The sequence below is a fragment of the Chaetodon auriga genome, chromosome 10 (assembly GCF_051107435.1).
Source record: "Chaetodon auriga isolate fChaAug3 chromosome 10, fChaAug3.hap1, whole genome shotgun sequence".
Lineage (NCBI taxonomy): Eukaryota > Metazoa > Chordata > Actinopteri > Chaetodontiformes > Chaetodontidae > Chaetodon > Chaetodon auriga.
Window position 1 is genome coordinate 20,015,297 of NC_135083.1, and position 22,416 is coordinate 20,037,712.

The 22,416-nt window shown below is 40.1% G+C and overlaps 1 protein-coding gene across 2 annotated transcripts in view; it reads left to right on the forward strand.

Moving 5' to 3' along the window:
* cfap74 (cilia and flagella associated protein 74) overlaps window positions 1–22,416 on the forward strand; it is a 52,616-nt gene that overhangs the window by 2,456 nt on the left and 27,744 nt on the right. For both annotated transcript variants that reach the window (XM_076741229.1, XM_076741230.1), the window contains exons 6-21: window positions 74–178; window positions 1,053–1,226; window positions 1,531–1,641; window positions 2,361–2,463; window positions 4,066–4,223; window positions 4,394–4,610; window positions 4,704–4,856; window positions 7,089–7,241; window positions 7,437–7,555; window positions 14,697–14,763; window positions 15,268–15,357; window positions 15,769–15,954; window positions 16,107–16,230; window positions 18,724–18,833; window positions 20,016–20,138; window positions 20,289–20,410. In XM_076741229.1, the coding sequence (XP_076597344.1) occupies window positions 74–178; window positions 1,053–1,226; window positions 1,531–1,641; window positions 2,361–2,463; window positions 4,066–4,223; window positions 4,394–4,610; window positions 4,704–4,856; window positions 7,089–7,241; window positions 7,437–7,555; window positions 14,697–14,763; window positions 15,268–15,357; window positions 15,769–15,954; window positions 16,107–16,230; window positions 18,724–18,833; window positions 20,016–20,138; window positions 20,289–20,410 (2,115 nt within the window). The remainder of the gene's footprint in view (window positions 1–73; window positions 179–1,052; window positions 1,227–1,530; window positions 1,642–2,360; window positions 2,464–4,065; window positions 4,224–4,393; window positions 4,611–4,703; window positions 4,857–7,088; window positions 7,242–7,436; window positions 7,556–14,696; window positions 14,764–15,267; window positions 15,358–15,768; window positions 15,955–16,106; window positions 16,231–18,723; window positions 18,834–20,015; window positions 20,139–20,288; window positions 20,411–22,416) is intronic.

Below are 22,416 nucleotides of genomic sequence, written 5' to 3' on the forward strand. Positions count from 1 at the left end.
TTTTTTGTATATGGGAGATCTCTGCTTTGACCAACTCCTATGTATTCAACTCTTTGTTTATTTTACTCTGCAGTGTGGCTGTGTTCCGTTTGAGATCCCAGCATAAGCATCTGTGTCAAAAGCTGCAGTGTGAGGAGGAGCTGGAGGGCCGCATCAACACTGAGCTGAAGCAACAAGAGTGAGTCAGAGAGGAAAAAGGTTCGACAGAAAGGTCTCGTTCTGACAGGCATTAGTACTGCCTGGAAAGCGCAGCCCCCTCACAGGAAAAAAAGCATGGTCATCCAGAAAAAAGTTTAACCTGACTAAACTTTTGCTGCAACACAAACAAAACACTGCATTTGCATCAGATCAGATGCATCCTGTTTAATAGTATCACAAGCTGCTGTGCAGTGTTTAGGCATCTGATAAACCTTCAAACCCATGGCTCTATTTCTCAAACTGGACTTCCTAGATTGTGTTTCAGCATCTTAACAAGACGCCCACACCAGTGCAGCCCCTTGTGTTTTTTGTAACACAGTGCTCTTTTTAGTCCTGCATCACAGTAATAAATGCTGTAAACAATCATCTTTGCTGGAAGGCTTTTTACTGCCAAGCAAGCAATTATGGCATGCTAATATCCCAAGAGTTTGATATGCAAGAAAAACTTTGTCTTTGCCATGTTGGACTTTATATTAGAAAAATCATTCCAGTGTGGTCGGGGGCAGTTTTGCTTGTTTTGTGAAGCCTATAACGAATCTTGCCTCACTCTTTTTTAAGGAACTGACAGTTTTGCTTAAGGAAAGTTCTGTCCTTTTAATAGTCTGAATGCTTTTTCATAGGCTTTTACAGCAACCACCCATTAAATGTTTGCCTCTTAGACCAGTTGATCCAGTTGACTGATCTGTTATTAATCATGGTTTTAATGAAATATTGTGCTTCAAAGCCCCACATACGCCCCAAAGCCCCACGTCTAGCTTTTACCTGCACTATGGTAAATGATTGTATTGATAAATAATATACACCATCAGTCGGCATCTTTAACCTCATGTTCTCTCTATAACTCTGATCCTTAGGCTGGAGCTGAGTGAGGTGGAGGTGGAACTTGGCAGGTTCTCTTTGCTCCGGCAGGAGGTGCAGGAGGAAGAGCGGGTCTTCCAGGTCCTGAAGGCCCAGAGAGCAGTGACAAGGCTGCAGCAGGAGAGGAAAGCCAGCCAGAACCTGCAACTCAAGATGCAGCATCTCAGAGAGTAGGCAGAAAAGCTTCATTTCCATTCACGCTGCATTGGTTATTTTTTGTTATTTTTTTATTTTATTTGTTTTGCAGTACTGCTCTGTGAGGCATACAAAATCAAAAATTATTGATCTTGCTATATAAACAAGAAAATAGAAGATGTAACATCAATGCATTTTTAATTTACTAATGAACTTCCCTATGAAAGTAGTTTTTATCCTGAAATTATTTTAGGCTGTCTGGGGAACCAGTTACATGAACCTTAAATAGCCGTGTACAGGCTAATATGTGTTTAAGTGTCTGTGATTGTGTCCTGATAGTAAACAGGCAGCCATGCTGAAGGAAGAGGAGACTGAATGTCAGAAGAAAATTGAAGCGAGCCAGGCGAGCCGCAAGATCGCTGCCAAGCATTTGAAAGAGACCATTAAAAGGTAATCAGCTGTTAAGCTAATAAACAGGGCTTTAACTACAACAAAAATATTCCATATTTCAGAGGACTCGGTTAAGATTGACACATCGTATTGATCATTTGCTCATCCTGGCAAAAATGTATTACAAGCAGGCCAGACAAGATACTTGAAAGGGCTCAAATTCATACAGAAAAGTTGGAGCTGAAAGTGAATAGCAGATCAGATCTGAGCAAAAAAAAATGAGTTACTCATGATATTTCCCCCAGAAAAACTGCTAACACTGTCTTGTACATGAAAATCAGGTTTGGGCTGGTATATAACAGGGCTCTAGCTTTGATTAACATTATTTTTCTGCTCCAAGGAGTCGCAGGAGTCATTTTTTAGTAACAGCCAAAACAACCAGTCAATCAGAAGAAGACAGATCTGCAGTCACTCCTTTAACTGAATAACATGGTCATCAGAATTTAGCACTGACAATCTAGAAGCTGAACTGAACAGTAGTTTGTATCAATATTTACCACCTAAAAACTGAAGTATATGGCATTTTCTTGGTAAAACTCTACCATGTGACAGCTCAGAGGCTTGTTGTTGTAAAGCATTTCTCTGAGTTATGATAATAAACTTAAATGCTGCTTGGTTCCTGGAAGTTTGAATCCCAAGCAGTAATAGCAGATTTGTTTTTCTCTCTGTACTGTGTGTGAGCATTCACATGCTTCTTGATTGGCCCCGTTTCATTACAGGATGCATCAGCAAGAGGCTGAGAAGGAGCAGCAGAACAGGGAGTTACTGGAAAAGAGGATACAGGCTGTCAAGTCACTGAAATCAAACATAGCAGCCACCCAAGTAAGCAACAGCACCCATACACGCCAATACTGTAGCATTATGGTTGTTGCTTTTAGCAGTGATGAGATACAAAGGCTGTAGTGCTATGTATTATTAAGACTTTTTATAGCTACCATATCTATAGTGCAATATAAGTTCATTCAGTTCCGTGCATAAGTGAACAACCTTTTAAGTACAAACCATATTTAGTGATGCATTAAATGCACATGAAGCTTGAAAGATGCAGTTACACAACTTTACCTAATTTGATTTGTGCTAAAATGGCAATGGAAGCACATTGTGAGTTTATTATGAACACGCACACTTGTAACTACGTATGTAGTTAAATGCATGTATGAAACTGATTACCATTTTCTAATTGTCTGTCTTATAGTAATAATACTTACTTGCAGCCTAGTGTCACAGATTTGTCATAATACATTTCAAGCAAAGTACCACCATTACTAGTATGAACACACTGAACATTTCGGTTTTGGGGTTATGAAACAACCTTTTAATCTCAGCTGGACAGAATCAGTCACATGCATCATTAGTGCTCATATATTGTCAGAATAAGAATTGTCTTTAGTTGTAAGTGTTTCAATTTATCATTCTCCTTTAAGCTAACGTGCTTTATACAAAGCAACTTAGTTCACGCAAATTACTAATTTATGCTCTTGAATTACTTAACTTGTGTGCACTACTTAACAGAACATAATGCTAAACAAAATTGTCAGCATTTTAACATTATGTTTAGGGAATTGTTGTTGTTGTTTAGGGACAGTGTTGTTTAACAGGCAAAAACTGAATTTTATCCACAAGATACAATTTAATTTAAATACTTTTGTCCATGGCCTGATAACTTTAACTGATTATTTTTTACTGCATTAATATTAGGCTATAATAGCAGCCAAAGTGTTATCACAACTGTATGAACAAGAATTTTAATCAGACAAGGACAAATATAACAATCTAACAATCTTAATATGAAGGAATTAATGCAGAATTTGCAAGCACTAACAGAAGTGCTGCTAACGGTGTGGATGCTCTGGCTGCATCGCATCGATGACTGATGCACGTGCAGTAAATTTGAGGGCACAATTAACTAATTTGTACGCAGGTTTTTTTTCCCCATGACACGTGCTAGCCTCTCCAGTTTTTACAGTATGAATTCTACTGTAGGAGATGTGCATAATAATGTTGGAAGTAGTGGCTTAAGTTGTTGAAGTTGCAATAATGTCTGTGATCTGACTCTATTGTACAGAAATTGCAATTTTGCATTTAATCCAGACTGCAGGAAAGGAGGAAAGGAGCAAAGGAATGGAGCTAGAAGAGATGTGAAGCAGAAACCACATTTTCATTTTATTATCATTACTACCCAACCACCCCCACAATCCTCCAGCTCTGTACTATGTATGCTGTTGTCGACAGTACTTATACACTCATCATCATGATCTTGCAATGCTATCATCATCATTCTTAGTGCTGTATTTTCCAATTCAACACTCAACAGGTACATTTCATAGGAGAAAATAGCTCTGTTAGATTCAGCTCTCCTAGTTCAAATGATCAACTCTTCATGTGGCCAAATATAGCTTCATTAATCTGGTGTGATTTCTCTAGGAGAGCTTACGGGTCCAACAAAGGAGAGCCAAAGCAAATGCCCAGAAGAAAGAGCAGCAACAGAGACAACTGAGAGAATCCCTGCAGGCCCAAGGCTTCAACAGTATCAGGCATATGTACCAACAGAAACAGCAAGAGGAGATAAAACAAAAACAAGAGTACGTCCTCTCCTCTCCTCTCCTCTCCTCTCCTCTCCTCTCCTCTCCCACATGCATGTCCTCTACTCCCACTCCATGCAGCAGTGTGTGGGTGTTTTCTCTTGCTGTGTGCTTAGGAATACATGACCGCGTTTCAGTATAATGCAGTGTTGTTGATTTGCCCGTCTTAGGGAATTCGCAGAGAGGCAGAAGTCAAAGAGAGTGGAGATTGTGGCAAAGATCCTTCAGGAGGAAGAGCTGGTAAAGAAAAGAAAGAGGAACCAAGCACCACTGCTGCAAAAACCCTCAAATACTGGCAGGTACCCATCTCTGGGGAGGGCAAGAGAGAAGCTCCTGTCCTACCTTGATCCCTGCCCCCCATCAGCCTCTGAAGAGAGACCGACAATCGTGAGTGGTTCATAACATCTGAGATTACATTTTAGACATTACTGCATGCATTTTGAACAATTAATACCCAGTCTGTGTACCTTTGTCCAGCAGTTAAGAGAGTTCAGTGACATCAGCAGCTCATCGTCAGATTCCTCTGATGCTGAGGACCCGGAGGAAACCGTGCACCAGGAAGGGGACTACCAGAGCCTTGCTGAAAGCCTGGCTGAGCCGGAGTTCTCTGGGCTGTGGGACCAGAACTGCAAGGTGCACTAAAACAGCCACTGCCAACCAAAAACAAATCCCTGCAAGCTGCTAAAATTAAACACTCATAAATCATGTCCCCTGTACAGCAGGCACACCATTTTCTATGGATGTGCTTATTACATATTTTCAACAGATGAAATCCCCACCTGCAAACTGAAGTATGTTGTGTGAATAATTCCACTGAAAACTAATATTTAACTGATTTGAAATAGTTGCATAGAAGATTTAATGTAAGCAACAAAGCTGATCCAACTGATTTCTTGGTCACTGATCTAATTGGGCTGGTCGAAGTTGTGAGTTGAGGTTGCATGAGGCAGGCACAAAACACAGGTTCAGTTCCCAGGAGCTGTTCCGGTCAGTTTGATGATGGGAAAGCAGTGAGGGATTACATTCGCTCCTGCACTACAGACTTCTCCTAGTGGGTTGGGTCATGTGTATTAGGGGGGTTGGATCAGGACGGGGAATCTCCACATCCTCCCTGTGGAGCTCATCTCTTTCAAGTGAAGAGGAACCGTGTGTCTGCAAGTCTGTCCAAACTCTCCTGGAGTCAACAATCAGGCCACAGCACTGAGGGGATTTTTCACAATTTTCTTGGCTTAACTAAGAATTAATTGATTGAAAAAACAACATATTTCCAATAGTGAAAACCTAGGGGGCACTGATTTTATCTGTGACCGTCATAGTTGGGGTATCTGCATTTTGTGTACCACAAGCAGCTGTCTTCACAATCTGTGATGTCCACAGAAAGTGTCCACAGAAAATGGTACAATGACTTGTTGGTGGTTTGACTTTGCTTGTTGCCTTTAGCTAGCTGACTTTGACTGCTGGGACTTTTACAATTCCTCACCAGCAAAATGATCCCTTGCTAAACTAATCCATCTATTAAACGCTTCATTAACACTACTACTGTTATATCTACTGCAGGGATGATGCAATAGCAATGATAATCTTCACCAGAGATACAGGGTCAGGTCAGATCAGATCAAATGTCCCATCAGTATCTGGTTACAGAGAGTTATTGGTCAATTTAATACTAACACTAACACTGTAATACTAACACATTAGCAGGCAGGACACTGAGTGCCTGTAGGCAACTAGCACTGACTTACTTATACATTCCGAGAACACTGTAGACTTTTTGCAAAGCCAAAGCTGTTATTGCTTTTTTTATATTGATCAATCTCCATAATACTGCGCCACAGTGACAGCAACAATTCTGACTTTTCTTGAGTCTGAATCTGAACTGTCTCGAGCTCCCTGCCACGGAGGTGAGTTGGCTCTCTGTTTCATCCAGCCCCCCCCCCACACACACACTTGAAATGTGGGGCGACAGGCATCACTTCTCATTGTGCTGGTGCCTTTGAGGCCTCTGAGCGAGCGCGGTGCTACAGCTCCAAGCTCTGAGCAAGTACCAAGTCAAGTGGAAGTGATCTGTCCTCCTAACACAGAGATTAGACTTGTGCCCTCATCAAAGCCTACTTCTCAACACAGTAATGGCTAGTGCGGTAGATGAGCACAGCAATGCAATAAAGCTAATAAGATGATACATGAGGGGGAGAATGATGATACAAAGTGCTTTACAATGCAGAAAATAATAGAGCAGGGATAAAATGACAAAACCATAAAAGGTAAAACAAGGCTGTTAAAGACACAGTTTCACATGATGACAAATTTACCACCTTTAAAGTATCAAACACAGTTAACCTCTTTGGTTTTTAAACTTCTTGACATTTGGGGAAAAAAAGTGTCAAGTTTATTTTAGCTTAAGATAAAGCTCCATGGTCATACACTGATGAATCAGTAGATGTGTCTACCAGTTTACAGCACACTAAGCCGATCATTTTAATCTACGTTATTTCATAATCCTACGTTGGATGAGGTTTTGTCTTTTGTGCACTTGATGACATAAGGTGCATATTTACATCTCCACTTAATCACACAGAGAATATCACACACAGTACACTGTAGCCCGAACGTTCAGAGGAGAAGATGAACCAAAAAGTCAAAAACTCGTGAACTGATGAAACACCAGCCACTGAAAAAAAAGTTTGAAACTTTTATAATGGCAGAAGATAGATTTACATTTCCTACTTCTGCCTGTCTTTTAAATCTGTTCTTTATAAAGATGTATTTCTTATGTCAGTGAATTTTGAGTTTGCTATGTGACAGTTATAGAGTTTTATTAAAATGATTAATTTCAATGATTAGCAGCTGTTCCCTGTGCGGTTACAGAAGCTCCTGAATGAGAAGAGTACATTGGTGCAAGTAAAGCAAGAAGAACCTTCAATGCCCAGTGGAAATCTCAACATGCCTGCTAAAAAAGTTCATGGAAAAGAGCTGAAAGGGCCTTCATTCATCAGTAAACCAGAGGTCATCCTCTTCAAGGTACCACACTACTGGTTCTGTAAAAGCATCACATCTGAAAAGACTGTATTGTAAGAATTCATGTCTTTTAGCAGAATGAATGCTCCGGACTTTGTGTGTAATTTTCATTTTTCTTGCTTAAAACTATGTAAGTCAAATTGACAGTTGATTTTTGATCATTCAAATTTTGACATTACACTTAATCTTCTGTTTTAGGACTTTGAAGTGGGGAACACGTATAAGAAGAAAATCGTCCTGACTAACATCAGCTATGTCACTAACCACTGCAAGCTTCTTGGGGTCTCCACTCAACTGAAGAATTTCATCTTTATCAAGTAAGACTTTTACATTGTCAGAGTCCACAAACAGACCATGGTATTGCAATGGTGTTGTGCACGTGGGACAAAAAGTTGGCCATAAATCAAGACAAATAAGCAAGAGCACTATGACAAATGTATTCAACATGTCAGTACACACATCATATCTATCATAGTGCTGACATGCAACATACACCTCACATCTCATATCCACACATGGGAGTGATATTAAAATACTGTCTTTGTCTAATATTGAGTGTAAAAGTCCACCACACCCCCAGATTTCTTTCATTTCCGAACTTGTGGTCTTCATCCCCAATCCAAAGCTGACTCAAGTGACATCATTTATGCCAACTGGTAAGCTTTTGTGCAGTTCTCTTTGAGGCCAGAGAAGACTTTATACTACTTAACTGACATGTGCAGTAGTGATCTCCAAGACCTGTAAACAGACTTCACTTGATATAAAAAGGTGTAATGCCCAAATTGTTGAACTTGGTTGAAGTATCAGTCTGCCATTGTTGTAACCTGCCCCATCACTCCAGATGCCATGTTGAGGGTGGTTCTACACATTCCAAACTTACAGACAAGAGCTTTGAAAGAAGCCAGCTACTCCAGCTTGGCTTTATATATCAGAGTAGGACAGATGAATCTCTGTGGGGGCAAACACTCGTGCAGTCACATAGCTTCGAGCAGCCCACTAGAGCCTAAATTGAAGCCCACCTGAGGAAAATATGGAAAATGTTCACCCTACAGTGATAAGAGACACCCAAATGAAAATACAAAATTAAGCACAGTTGTTGTTCAGTGCCATTGCTTCATGGTTTTTCTCATGGGTAAATGTATTGTAGTCGCTCAAAATATCTTAAATTTGGGTTCAAAGACAGAATTCTGCTATTGTAACAACACTTGAGCCAGAGGTGTTTACAACAATGAATGTTAAAGCCCCTATGAACTCACTATATGTTGAACAGCTTTTGTTATCACATGGAAACATCCGCTCATGTATCACCACTTAGGAATTTAATACAACCACTTCTTGTCATTTTAAAAGACGATGGAGTGGACGTGAAAGCAAAGCCTGTCCTCCCACATATGGATCACCACGCTCACAGCTCCTCTTATGAGACTCAGCTCAGTGAGTCAGTCTACGTTTCTGCTATCTCCTCTCTCTCAGCCTGCCAGCAGCCCACAGGCCAGGCGGAGCTGCATTGTTCTCCAGGTCACTCACTGTGTATCACTTTCCCATCAGCTCCCCCATGACTTGATGTGGTTTCTTCGTCTCTCCTCTTTCTGCCTGACTGAGTGAGGAGTCTCCCAGGCTACAGCAGGGTCATCTGGAAACTGCTGATGCTGCTGTTGAGCCTTCGTGCTGCACCACTTGTCTGAACATATCACACTCTGGTCCTCTGGGCTGAACTCAAATGTAGCAAACATGCACTTTCTTACGCAACAGGTGAATGCATACATACTATACAGAGGATATTATTCACCCACTTAACCCTCTATCCCCCTTTCATATTACTGAAACACAACGGTACACTCAATGTCTCTTCTCTCAATTACTCAGTGATTTTTTATGATTGTACATAGTTTGAAGGAATGCGTATTTTTTTCTGAAATAGATTTCAAAAGCACATTAATCAAATTGATAAAGCTACTAACATCACTCTGCTCATTTGTCACTGACATAAATGAAAGGATGAGGTATTTCCAGTGTGACTCTGCGTCTTTGAAAAGATCATCCAAAAAAACTCCACAGCCGTTTTCTTACAAATGAAAAGTTGAATTCATAAGCTATAAATAACACCTTCACTCAGTTCAATATAATCATGAGATTTGCTGATGTAGCCTTTATTGGTCTGGTATGACCACAGCGTTATGACTATGTGTCATGCGGTTGAACAGCCATCTCCCAAAACCTGGACATTTTAGTCACGCGTTGACTCAGAAAATTTGTTCCAGGAAGAATGCTGAAAATCTGAACTCACCAGATGGTGTCTTCTTACTGACTTATAAAATGGGAAAATATGTTAGACAGGTGCAAAGAAAATAAGATTTAAATTACAAAGAAAAGTTTTTTCCATTAATGTCAATACGAACCATTTAACATCAAAGATGGTCCTGAGTGTGCACTGAGTGTTCTGCTGCTGAGCAGCGTTCAAGTTGTTGAGATAAAGTTAAATTGTTAGCTTGACATGGTTTGTATCGACTTTAATGAAGTGCCCACCTTAAACGTCTAACCCTCGTCACGTAGAATGAATGTTTACCATCCAGTGATGGTATCAAATTTTAGAAACAGCTTAATGACTGAAATATCCAGGATTATGGAGTTCCAAGACCATGATAATCTGTAGCCCTGGATCAGGGTTAATGGTGGCTAATGTTGGGAAACTTTTGATGGAAATTGCTATATATCGGACATTACCAAGTCAGACTGCTGACTTCATTTACTTGTGCCACCTTTGCATGTTTTAGCATGTCATAGATAAGCATTTCAATTGCACAGAATTAAAACAAGAAGGAAACAGACCACACCTCACCAGGAAACATGTTTGTTGTTCCCTTCTTGTCAACCCATTACGCTCGCTCTCATCTCGCTCTGGTCATCTCATGATGACATCTTTAAAGCAGCTAACACTCAAGAGAGTCTTGGGAAATTCACTGTTCCATTGTGCTGTACTGTCATTGCTTAGGACTGCAGTGGCTGCTGTTTAGCGTATGTTACATAATCCCACTTTACATGTAGTCATCTTCCAGTAATCAGAAAGACAGTGATGCTGTCAGATCGCCTGATTTCCATCACACAGTCTAAGCCTATTATTCAAGTTTGCTGTGTTACTCTATGTACTTCCCACTGACTATTCACACAACATTGGAACTAGTCGTGACCAATGTTTGCATGACTCATACAGCTAAAAAACAACAAAAAACAAGACATTTCTTGTCTTGAACAACCCTCTCTTCAAAAATCACTGGGTTCAAAATTGACCCATTATTTCATCAGTGCAATCTTGACCCAGGTTGGGTACATTTTTAACCCAGTGATTTTTTGTGTGCTCCCTTGCATCTTCCACCAAACAGAACGCTACTATAAACAGTACATATCCAACCATTGTAACCGTAACCACTGCCATAACTGCTATTGTTTCTGTTACAGTCAGGAAGTTTTCTACTATTCAAAAAAAAGTAGGTTATTCACACATTAAAACCTACAATATTAAGATCAGACGTGACAATGGCAAACACTTCATGGCTTACCCAGCTAAAAACGTTAACACAGCAGGAGAGAGAAACATGAACCAGAAACACACTGGGCTTTTTCACACCAGCCCATGGTTCCCTGTACGCCCCCTGAATTTCTAAAAATGGCTTCCCATCCCCCTACCCCCCCCCCCATTTGTATTTTGCATTTGTGCCAGAATGGGCTCTGCTGTATCTTTTCACTACTGGGACTAAAACCACAATGGCCCAGGCTTGCCAGACTTGGTGAAAAGTCATTGTATAGAAGCTGTGCTTTTGCAATTAGTGTCACTTCCTAGCATGTATTGCAAACGACTGGCTGAGAGGAAGACAACCCTCTGTGTTCTGTTGTGAGATAAAGCCTAACTGTAGTAGAGACAGTGATACTCAACATAATCTGAGGGTGAGATCACACCTCCAATTTGGTCCAAATCATGCAAGGATGAGAAACATTGTTTAATTTTGGATACCAGCCTGTGGAAGTTCATTAATGACAAAACTGTTCAAGGAGCATACAAATTTTAAAGGAACCTTCAAGTCAAACTGAAATTAAATGGGATGTTTTTTATCTGCTACAGCATGTAGTTGTAGACTCAATCTGAAACAGACCTGTGGAAAACCTAACCCCAATGTTAATGAAGTCATTTTCAAAAAATGCTTCAAATATAGAGAACACAGATGGCAGCATGATCCGCCACCAATTAATAAGCACGTCAACAAGAGTACATATCAGCTTTCCTGCACATCACGGTTTACACTCTTCATCTTACTCAAATTAACTCTCTCCTCTCTTGTGATGATTGTGAAGCAGCACCACCCAATCAGAGCTAATGGCTAGTCCGCTGAGATACCCATGGATGTTAGACACACAGACCCAAGACCTTAGGCAATGTAATGGGACTCTACCTGCATTCAAATTTTGATCTGATGATAGCACTAAATGAAAGTCAGGGAATCTTCAGGTCATTACAGATCATCCTGTGGGGGATATGAAAGTCTGGACCACGTTTCATGCCACTCCATCCAATAATTGTCAAAGCACTTCACACAAGACAGATAAATGTCAGTCTTATGGTGGCACCTTTCAGTTGGCTTTATCCTCTGCAGACCATGAATGTTTGTACTGAATTTCATGGCAGTGCATCCAGGAGTTGTAGATATTTAATTAAAACCAGATCTGCAAATGTGATAACTGTTTTGACTCTCGATTTGAGTGGCTGGAGAGCTGTCTTTGCTTGCTATATTCCAAACTGTGTGATCTCAGATTTGACAATCTGTATGCCTTGCATACAAACTCCAACTGAGATCAGAACAAATTCTGTTTGAGTTTACCTGGAAGTGAAGTCTCATCCTTTTAGACCCATCTTCAAAGTAAAGTGCTCTGTCAGCCTTTTGATCTGTCTTTAAGACATTAGTATTGTGAAAAACTCTTGACAGCCATATGTTCACTACGCTTGTGACCCATTGCAACATGTTTGCTAAAAAAAGCTGGTAAGAGCCTCTTCATATTCTCAAGTGCTTGTAATCTTTCAAAGGAAAGCTTATTCCAGTGACGGACATCAGAAAATCATGCGGCACTTAACTGTGCTTGTTGTATTTATCTTCTCTAGTAGTCCGACTAAGTGTCCTTTAATATGAGCATCAGTCAAAACTGCAGTTGGGCTTTATATCCTCTAATAGGCACATGCTTCTTTCTAATAAAAGCAATCCACACCTCAGACCACACATTTTCAAGCATTCATTGTGAATTTTGGTCAAATACCATCGTTCTTACCTCTCCAAAACAAAAAAGAAAACAGAAGGAAAACAGTCTATAGCTCCTAAACTACAGTGGAAACATATACATTATGTCACAGCCACCAGATGAAAAGAGAACTAGATTCCACTCCTGTGAATTAAACACGACAGCAAGATTATTGATATGATATTCACACTCGTCAAAGTTTTGATGCTTCACTGATTGCTTTTTTGAAGTGGTTGCGAGTGTGAGGGTGTTTTAGCTCTGTTGAACTGAATAATGAACTGAGTGTGCTTATTGATTTACTGTAGGAGAAGCCAATGGGGAGCAGCCAGAATGTATTATAGAACACATGGCAGAGTAAGTAATGCTGTACAGCCACAGTCTCTGCTTCATCACTTCAGTCTACTGCAGTGGATATACTGTACTGTATGGCCTCGTTTGCAACACTCTATATTGAGCTCTAGGAGGCTTTTTCAAACACTGCCTCACTCAGCATTTAATCCCTAGTGAACTGTTCTATTTTTTCTTCACGTGTCGTTTCATACCACCTGGCTTGAAGCTAGGAAAGAAGGATGGTACCGATAAAGGAGGAAATTAGCCAAAAAAAACATCTCTGATGAAAGTGCAATATGACATTTATAATTACCACCAGACTAACCCAACCAGGTGGAATCCTTTCAAACACTTCCAGGTCACAGTGGCGAGCAGGGCGGCAGCTTCAGCCCGTCTGCTCCAAGTTGTTCACCTGACAGCTGGACAGATGACTTCAAACAACTGGCTCAAACCACACACAATGGTCCATCGCCCACTGGTGTTGATGACAGCATCCACATTCCTAATTATGTTGTAGTTTGTTTGTCATAGCTTTTCAAACCAGGTTTCAGAAAAGGCTTGTTTTAATTTTGAAATGATTTGTGGCTACAGACAACATCAAAGCATCTCTGATAAACTAATATGCATTATTTTTGTTGAGACATTTGGACATATTTGTGTGCACAGTGTCCAGTGTGCAGGCCTCTGTGGGGGGCATTTCCCATGCCAGTGTTTGATTGACATTTGAGAGCTGGCGTTGCTGGGAGACGCACAGTAAATGTCTGGTGTGCTAATGACTGGTTTCACATTCTCGCCCTGTGTAGCGGGGGTACAGAGTAATCCAATTATTCAAATGATTACTGATAGGACGAATAACAAAAAAGCAATGGCTAACAACATCAGCTCCTCAGCTGGTTAACTGCTCATGTGGCTGTTGGAACTGTTTCATATGTAACTTATTATATGTATATTATATGTGTATATTAATTAACTATTGAACTACACACATATTGAGTTAATCAAAACAGTAGAAGTTTCAACTTTATAACAGGATGAGTCCATTACCAAGAGCTCATAATAAGATTCATTATATATATTATAACTGTAGCTGCTCCCTAATTATGCTCATAGTTGCATGTTTCTAACTTGTTGTTTATGTATTGACTTTCTGAAAATCCACCCTGCGTCTCTGGCTGCCTGCCTGCTATATTCATATTGATTGACCCTCTTCTTGTGTCTCTGGAAGGGCGGCAAGTTATCAAGCTCCTCAGGGCAGCACTGGGGTTGGTGTAAACATGTGCTGTGAGATACACATGTTGCTTTTAAACAGCTCGCAGTCCTCATGTTTATTTTGTTGGAAATAAACTTTTGCTTTCTGCTATGGACAGTGTGAAATGAGAGGATGTGACTGTGAAATAACTGCCGACCACTCTCTCCCTCACTGCAGTGTTTTCATACGGAACAATAGCTCTTTCTTTCCTTTGTTTTCCGCGGCGTACAAACTGAGCATAAGGTTGACTTTTGACCTCGGCTTATCTCCTCGACTCTCAGGAGATTCATCACTCTTCAGTGCTGCACATCTGAAGCTGCTGATCTTTTGTTGAATTCAGCATATTTCCTACTGCAGAGGCATCTACATTCTGTGTTGCTTTAAAAATGTTTCCTTTGAGTCCTGTTTTATTATTATTGCTGTACACATATATACAGTATGTGTGAGGCTCATACCTTCATATTCACAAAAACAAACACCCAATCAATTAACTAGTAGGAACAGCATTCTGTTCTCCGTCTATAGCAACACATTACATTTTACACTGTATAAAAATGCTAATTCTTATTCATAACTCACTGTTATTTGTGTTTCAGCTTTGAGCCTCCTGGTTCTTTATCTGCAGGGATGTGCTGTGATATGCAGGCTGTTTTTCAACCTATGGTTAGTAACGTCACCCCCTCCGTAGACATCTGCAGTGCTTGTTGCACTTAATAGACTGTCGTCTCAAATTTGCTGAAAAGTTTTAGTCGCTCTAACCCCTGTCGAGTCTGCTGAGTGATCCAAGCAAAACATGAGTTTGACAAATTGGAATTAAGTGCGGTACAGACTTTTTTTTTGACTGTGCATGCTGTAAAGGCACATTTGTGCAACTGTCATATATATTAATTGTCAGAATACTCTATATATTATTCTACACCACTATGCTTTATTCTGCTTCATTTGATTCACAGCTCATATAGCTTTATGCATGTGGCCTTGGTGGATCTGCTTATTGCCATTAAGAACTGTGCAAGGCAACATCATGCAGGAAAACCATGAATTTTTGCATACAGCTTTCTGCTCTCTCTCATTAGTTCATATCTCATTCTCTCCATTTGCTGGCTGTCATGCTGTAGCCAACGGTTGTATGACGCAACACATTGTCCCATAATCTGATCCCTGCAGATCAACGAGGACCTGGAAGGAGAGGTCCAGTTCGCATCAGCAGTGGGTCCCTTCTCTGTGCCCATCAGATGCACCATTAAGAAATGTGATGTGAGTAATGTGCTGTAGCCAACCTGGAGTGTCTACTCCAAATGACGACCATTGTGATTTTCATGCCTCTTCTCAAAAGGACAGTTTTCACTCTGTGCGTACATATACATGCTGTTGTTTGGTAACATGAATATACACAATATGGATTTTGTTTGCCTTCATAGTTGTAGCTTTAAGTCACTAATACTGTTGTAATAATACAATATAATAGAGTAACAGTAATTACTGAATAAATATGTAATCAATAACACCTGATAGCTGACTGGCTATCTGTTTCAATTTAATGGTTTTTATACTCTTGATCTTATTCATTAATTCATGTATGTATTAATGTATGTAAAACTGTGCACTCATACTGGCAGCTTTGACTGCTGATGCTAATTACTGTTTGTGAATGTATCCTCTCTCTAGCTGGAGGTTGACAGCCAGTTCATCGACTTTGGTTTGCATGTGGTGGGCCAAACTATTTCACGGACTGTCACCTTGACCAACAAGGGTGCACTGGCCACCCACTTCAGCCTGGACACCTCTGCATGTCCATGTCCAGAAAATAGCCACATTCAGATGCCATCCCAGATGTCTGCCAACACATGCCAGGTCAGAATATAGATCTGGGCTTTCTTTTTCTGCGATGGCCTATAAATTTCATTACCGCTATAAATGAAAATTAGAGAATTTAATTTACAGTAGAATGTGAAGTCAATTCAAATTACCAGGTCTCCTGTGCATGGGTTGTTTTTGCCTGACAGGAGATAAACAGTCAAAACACAAAATCTGACAACCAGAGGAGCACTGCATCCGTGGTCACAGGAGAACTCCAACCGAAGCAAGAGAGTCAGGAGCTCTCTGAGGTCTTGCAGCAAGAGCAACCAGGTAAAGCTATTTATACATATGCACACACGCACCAAATAATTATTTGGTCTAGTTCACCCTGAACAAGAGCTCAGCATGGGCCCTGAATCCAAATACCCTCCCTAAGACAACCTCATCCCCTAAAAATATGTTTATATAAAACTAATTTGCTTTGGTGCATACGTATTGGAAGAATTACATGAATTGCAACAATGAATGCTAATGACTTCCTGTGGCACCTCCATGAGGTTGACATTCATGTCTTTGAGTGAAATGTCTCAACAACTGTTGGACTGAGCATGACCGCGTGCACCAATGAATATGTAATGGTAAACATCATACCTGCCTCACATCAACATGTTCATATTGTCATTGTGAGCATGTGAGCATGCTGACATTAGCATTTTGCTCAAAGCGCAGCTGTGCTGAAGTACAGCCTCACAGAGCCGCTGACAGCTCTGTAGACTGTTGTTTTATAATACGTGTCAGAGTATGGAAAATGTCAATGATGACTAAAAGTGTGCAGTAGGATGTAGTGACCTTTTCAATATTTAGCACACACCACTATCTTTCCCTAATCTTAACAAAGTGCTCTGAGCTGAGTTAGATACTGTCAGTATATATCTTTATTTGTAGTACATAACTTTTTACTGTCATGTTGATAAAAACGTAATCTGAGCAGAATTATGTTACCCACTAAACATAAACCAGTGCAGATTTGTTGGATTTGAACAGAATTTGTGGGAGACAGCGTTGCATAAAACAACCTCTGAAATACAGGAAGTGAGGACTGACAAAATCTCCTCATTGTGGATGATTTTTGCTGTCTTTCTATTCCTGTTAGGACACTTGGTCCTTGTAAGAACAAAAATAAAAGAATACACACCCACATCCGTAGAAAGCGGAGGGTTCACCTTGCACTCACAGCTGGGGACAGGGAGGCATCTTCTCTTTAATGTTCTCGCAGATCTGAAATCTTCATCACACACTCAGCACTTTCCTGCACTGATGTTCTGATAAGCTCTTCAGTCTTTTGCCTCTGCTGTGCTGGCTTTGGAAAAGACTGTCTTTTTTTTTATTTGCCATTGTTGGGAAAGGCTGTCTGATCTTGGCCAAATTATAGGCTGCTGACAGTAGTTGATATTTTGTGCCTGTGTGTTTTTATGCCATTGATGTCTCTTCAACTAATAGCCAGATTTCAGATTTGGTGTCCAAAAGGAAGGGCGCTGCTTTATTTTTCCAGGCCAAACTGTCAGGATCTCTGTATCTGCTTATCTTTTACTCATATAAACACAGTATTTGAAGTGCACATTCATACGCCAGCAAGAAGAAAGCTGCTGATTTTGGTGACCATGATGAGCTTTCCCTTTGACCATGAGGCCAAATTTTGCCTTATAAAACTATTCTTGCATCTACCTGATTCACAGTGATTTCTTTGTGTTGTATTTGGTTGGTTGGCAGCTCCTTAAGGCTGGTTGATCAATTATCTACTTTTTTTTTTCTTTTTTCAACAATATTTTTATTGATTTTACATATTTAACTCACTAACAGACACTGATTTTCAAGATGTGATCGTGGTGATTCAGATGTTATCTGCTTATATTTTGATAATATGAAATGTTTCAATTGTAGATATTTAAAAAAAAAAAATAGGAATACAGTATCTCTGACACAGCTGATCAAATGTAAGAAGATTACCATCCACATATAGATCCCCTACTTTTTGCACACCTTTTCTTGCCCAGATTCTGAAACCGCCATCTGCCCTTCCTGCCTTCAAAAAGGCATTACCCCATGTGGGGGAGAAGCGAGAAATGGGAGGAGTATCTCCAACATGCCAACGTGCTTTATACCAAATGTCAATAGTGTTTTTGAGAAAAGTGTTTTCTACTGTTCTCCTCAAAGTTTTGGGGCCTGCAGAGTATAAATATATTTTTATTGGAAGGTTTGGTATCGACATTTGCTCCATGTTCACCCAAGCAGGAAAAGACTAAATTAAGAAATAAAACATTGCAGAGCACAACTGAGCAGACCAATAATACCATTTCATATTTGGAAGTTGTAAACCTCCCCTTTCGTACGGCAAGTATAGCAGCCTAAGTCTCAGTCTAGATTTCTTATTGTTCCAAATAAATTTCCTGAATGCACTGTTAAGTCTATTCAAAAATGATTTTGGTCCTGGTAGTGGGAGCAATTGAAAAACATATAAAAATTTGGGTAATATATTCATTTTGATTATGTTTATTAGGCCAATCATTGACATAGGCATTGTCATCCGCCGGTCTAATGTCTCCCTCAACTCATCCACTAGTGGGTCAGAGTTTGTTGGGACAATTGTTTTAATTTCAGGGGTAATTTTAACACCAAGGTAAGTAAATCCCTCCTTTGCATTGATAAATGGGCTATCTATAACTGGTCTCAATCTCTCTTCTTTATTTAAGAACATCAATTATCTACTTAACAGAAAAAGAACCTAAGATTAGGTTTTACTTTGTGTGTGTGTCTGTGTGTCAGAGGCTTCAGCTACAAGTCCAGAACCTATTCCAGAGGCTCGTGTGTCCACAGATGTGGATACCGAGATGGACCAGAGCCACTCAGATCCCATTGAGATAAGTCTTGGAAATGTAAGTCCCTGCAAAGCTAATGACATTCTTATCAGCCTCAGCTCCAATTTGTGTTCCGTGTTAATTAGCAAACATTAGCATGATAATATACCATAAAAAGACGACGATCATGGTAAACATTATACCTCCTTAACATCAGTTTATGTTTGCGCCGTCAGTGTGAGCATGTAAACATGCTAATGTTGGCATTCAGCTCAAAGCACCGCTGTGTCTAAATACAGCCTCACAGAGCCACTAGCATGGCTGCAGACTCTTAGTCTTGTTGAGATACATGCACATAGTGTTGCTCAGTGGTAAAGTTTCAAAAATAACATATGAGACTCCCATCCCCACCCCCAGTGTTAGTCGATGGTATAAAAATGTCACATTTGAAGATATTGGCACAGTGAATTGCTTTTGATAGATCTGACCCAAAAATATCAGTAAATATCAGCTGTACTAGCAGAGAGACACTTGCTCTGCTTTGGAAGAGACAGACTATTGCATGTGCCTGTAGAAGACTCTCTGCCTCTCTGTCTTGTTTTCAGCACTGATGCTTTGTGTGCCTTGTGGCCCATGTGAAGTTCTGGAGTTGTTATGGGTTCATTACATCTCTCTGGTGGGGGGCTAATGGTGCATCACCTCTCCCTCTGCGCTTGTTATGGCTGTGTGTGTTGCATGTGCCTGCATGCCCGCGGCTCGATCATTGTCATTTTGACTAATACTTTCACATTGTGCGGTTGAAGGCTGGTGTCTGAAAATGGCAGATTATCCATCAAGCTATCATGGTCCCACAATATGAGCCAGTGCTGCATGAATGGCTTACTCCTTGCTTTTGTTTTCTATTATTGCTCTCACCACTTTGGTGCTTTGTAGCGGAGAAAACAATCCACACATCTTCTCACTCTCGTTTGATTTCATACCATTTGAGGTTGCAAATCTGAGAGATGTCTGCTTCCCCCACATGGATGGAAGTGGTTTTGTGTGATGAAGTAAAAAGGTTAAACTCATGAAACTCACCTAAAATACATCAAGCTCATAGTATGATTTTGCATTTAGTGGGAATGTCTGATGTTCATATCTGAAGTTAACCGGTCATTTTTTTTGTTTTGTAGAGTCCTTTTGTTTCAAGATACAGGACTATAAAATGAATGTTAAAAAAATCCAACATTTGATTGTCCTGTTTGGTGTACCTGCCTTCAGGTTAGAGAGGGGGAGATTGGACCTTTTGAAAGCATCAAACTGGAGGTGGTATTCACACCAACCATTCCAGGAGAGGCCAAACTGGACTTCCACATCAAATTCTCCGACTTAACCAGCAAACCAGTAAGACACAGCATGTTTATCATCTTGTGAATGTCATAGGTAGAAAACAAGATAAGGGTAATACAGAGTCATCGACATTAGTTTGTTTTATTCACATCAGTGTTATTTTATTTAAACCATTTGTGATCAAAGGCATGTTGGTACAAACAGATACCCATCCAGGTGAGGGCTGTGGCAGTCAGTGTGCCTGTATGGGTGGTCCAGCCCAGCATTGACCTGAAGATCTGCATGTTTGACCGCCTCTATCAAGACAGTATCATGGTCCAAAGCAGGTGGGTGCACCAGATGGCTGACAGCTTTGTCATATATGCAAATGTGCTCTTGATACAGAAGTGTTCTTGAGCACCTGCAGTGTGGCACTTAAAAATGTCCTGCTTGGCTCACAGTCGAGTGTAAAACACAAGAGAGGGACCAAAGGGGTCTTTGTGAATCCACAAAACTGATTCAAGACCCTAACAGTACTTACAAACCCAAAGTGTTACACTATTGTTTGTCCTTTTTGTTAATGAGGGAAAACAAGAAATCCCTACAGCACACACTTATTTGTAAAATTAACCATGAATTGTTTAAAGGCTTGAAGTAAATTAGGCTGGAAAAAAACACAGGTGAGTGAACAGTGAACTGCCTACACTGTTAGCTCATTTTCTGTGTCATATTAAGCACCAACAGTAACTCAGTGAAGTAATGCACCAGATATATTTAAACAGTCCCTCTGCCCCTATAATTGAATCAAACTAGCTTTCTGTCTCTTGCTGGTGTCCAATTGGTTTACACTTCAGAGTGAGCCGTTTACACATCTTGTCCAGCTACCTTGTTTGAACAGGCAACACATCAAATTAAGGGATGTGAGATGTAATTTAATAGCATATTAGTGTCACTTTAAGTAACAGTTCAAGATAACATTGGTTCAAGGACAAAAATAGATTGCTCAGAATCTTTATGACACCTTATTTGAACTCCATTAGTTTTCTCGGTTATGTGCCTGTTCCAAATGAAAATACTAGGCGTCTGTAATGTTACAGGACAATCAAATAACAGAACGTGAGACCCCTTGATTGTACAGGTTCTTAGTATCCTAATCATTTCCTGAAAATTCATCATTGTTACCTTTTAGGATTTTTCTTGGACAAGTGTACTGCTGTATTATTCACGGAAGCATCTTGCCACAAAGAAATGCGTAATGTAGAAATGTAAAGTGGGGCTGCATATGCCAAAAAATCTACTGTATTGGCAAAGGAGAACAGCAGTCACAAATCCAAGCTCATTAGAAGGGATCAACAGGCAAAAATAATAACTGTTTCATATTACAAGTCAATGAAAACTTTAACCAAACTTAAAAAAATCAAACTTTATAGGCTCAGGCTGAAACAATGAGTGCAATAAATCTGTTGAAGTTATTTTGAAAATTGTTGAAAACCCGTGGGCAAATGAAAAGCATGTCAGAACAAGCCAAGAATATTCAACACAGTCTCAGTCTGTGTAACACGCTGAATGAACCAGTCTTCGTAGTCAGTTATGCAGTGTGTCATCACAACTATGTGCATAATTAACAGTGAATTATAAAGTCATTGTGGATCTTGTCTACTCCACACCTGGTAGAAAGGTGCATTGGAGAGTGAAGTCGAGCAAAAGAAGCTCGTGAAGCCCAACACACACTGTCAGCACTTCTCAGAAGTTTATTGAAAAAGTGGTGTTTCACATATACCCTGTCAGGCATTTAACTCATAATATGAAGCAACAACATCTTTATACTCAAGCCACAACCAAAAAAAACTGTTGAGAAGGTTATTAGTATGAACAACATATTTTAATATTTAAGAGGCTGCATTAACTCCTCAGCCCGAGTAAGTGGTGCATGTCACATTTCTATTCTATTTGTTGTCATGCTCAGAAACATCCCCGGAATAGAGTTTGGAAAGTGGCATGGACTGCTGATGTAGCATGCTGGCTTATCTGCTGAATGCAATACTAAAATTCTCTCCCATTCTCAGTCTCAGCCAAAGCAGGAATTTTCACAGAAAAACGGCTCATGGAAATCCCTTAAAAATGACAGGGCCAGCTTACTTTTCAGCTGGCCAAACATAAAACTCTCCGCCTAACTACGCTCAGAGCCGAGCCAATGTGGATATATTAAAATAGAGATGTATTAGCTGAATAAATGTTCCTAAACAAATGACGATGTAAGGGGCCAAGCAGAAAGCTCACATCCCCACAATCCTCTTTGGTCCATACAGTAGCGGAAAACAAAAGAAAATCCGTTCTGATTATGGATGTGATA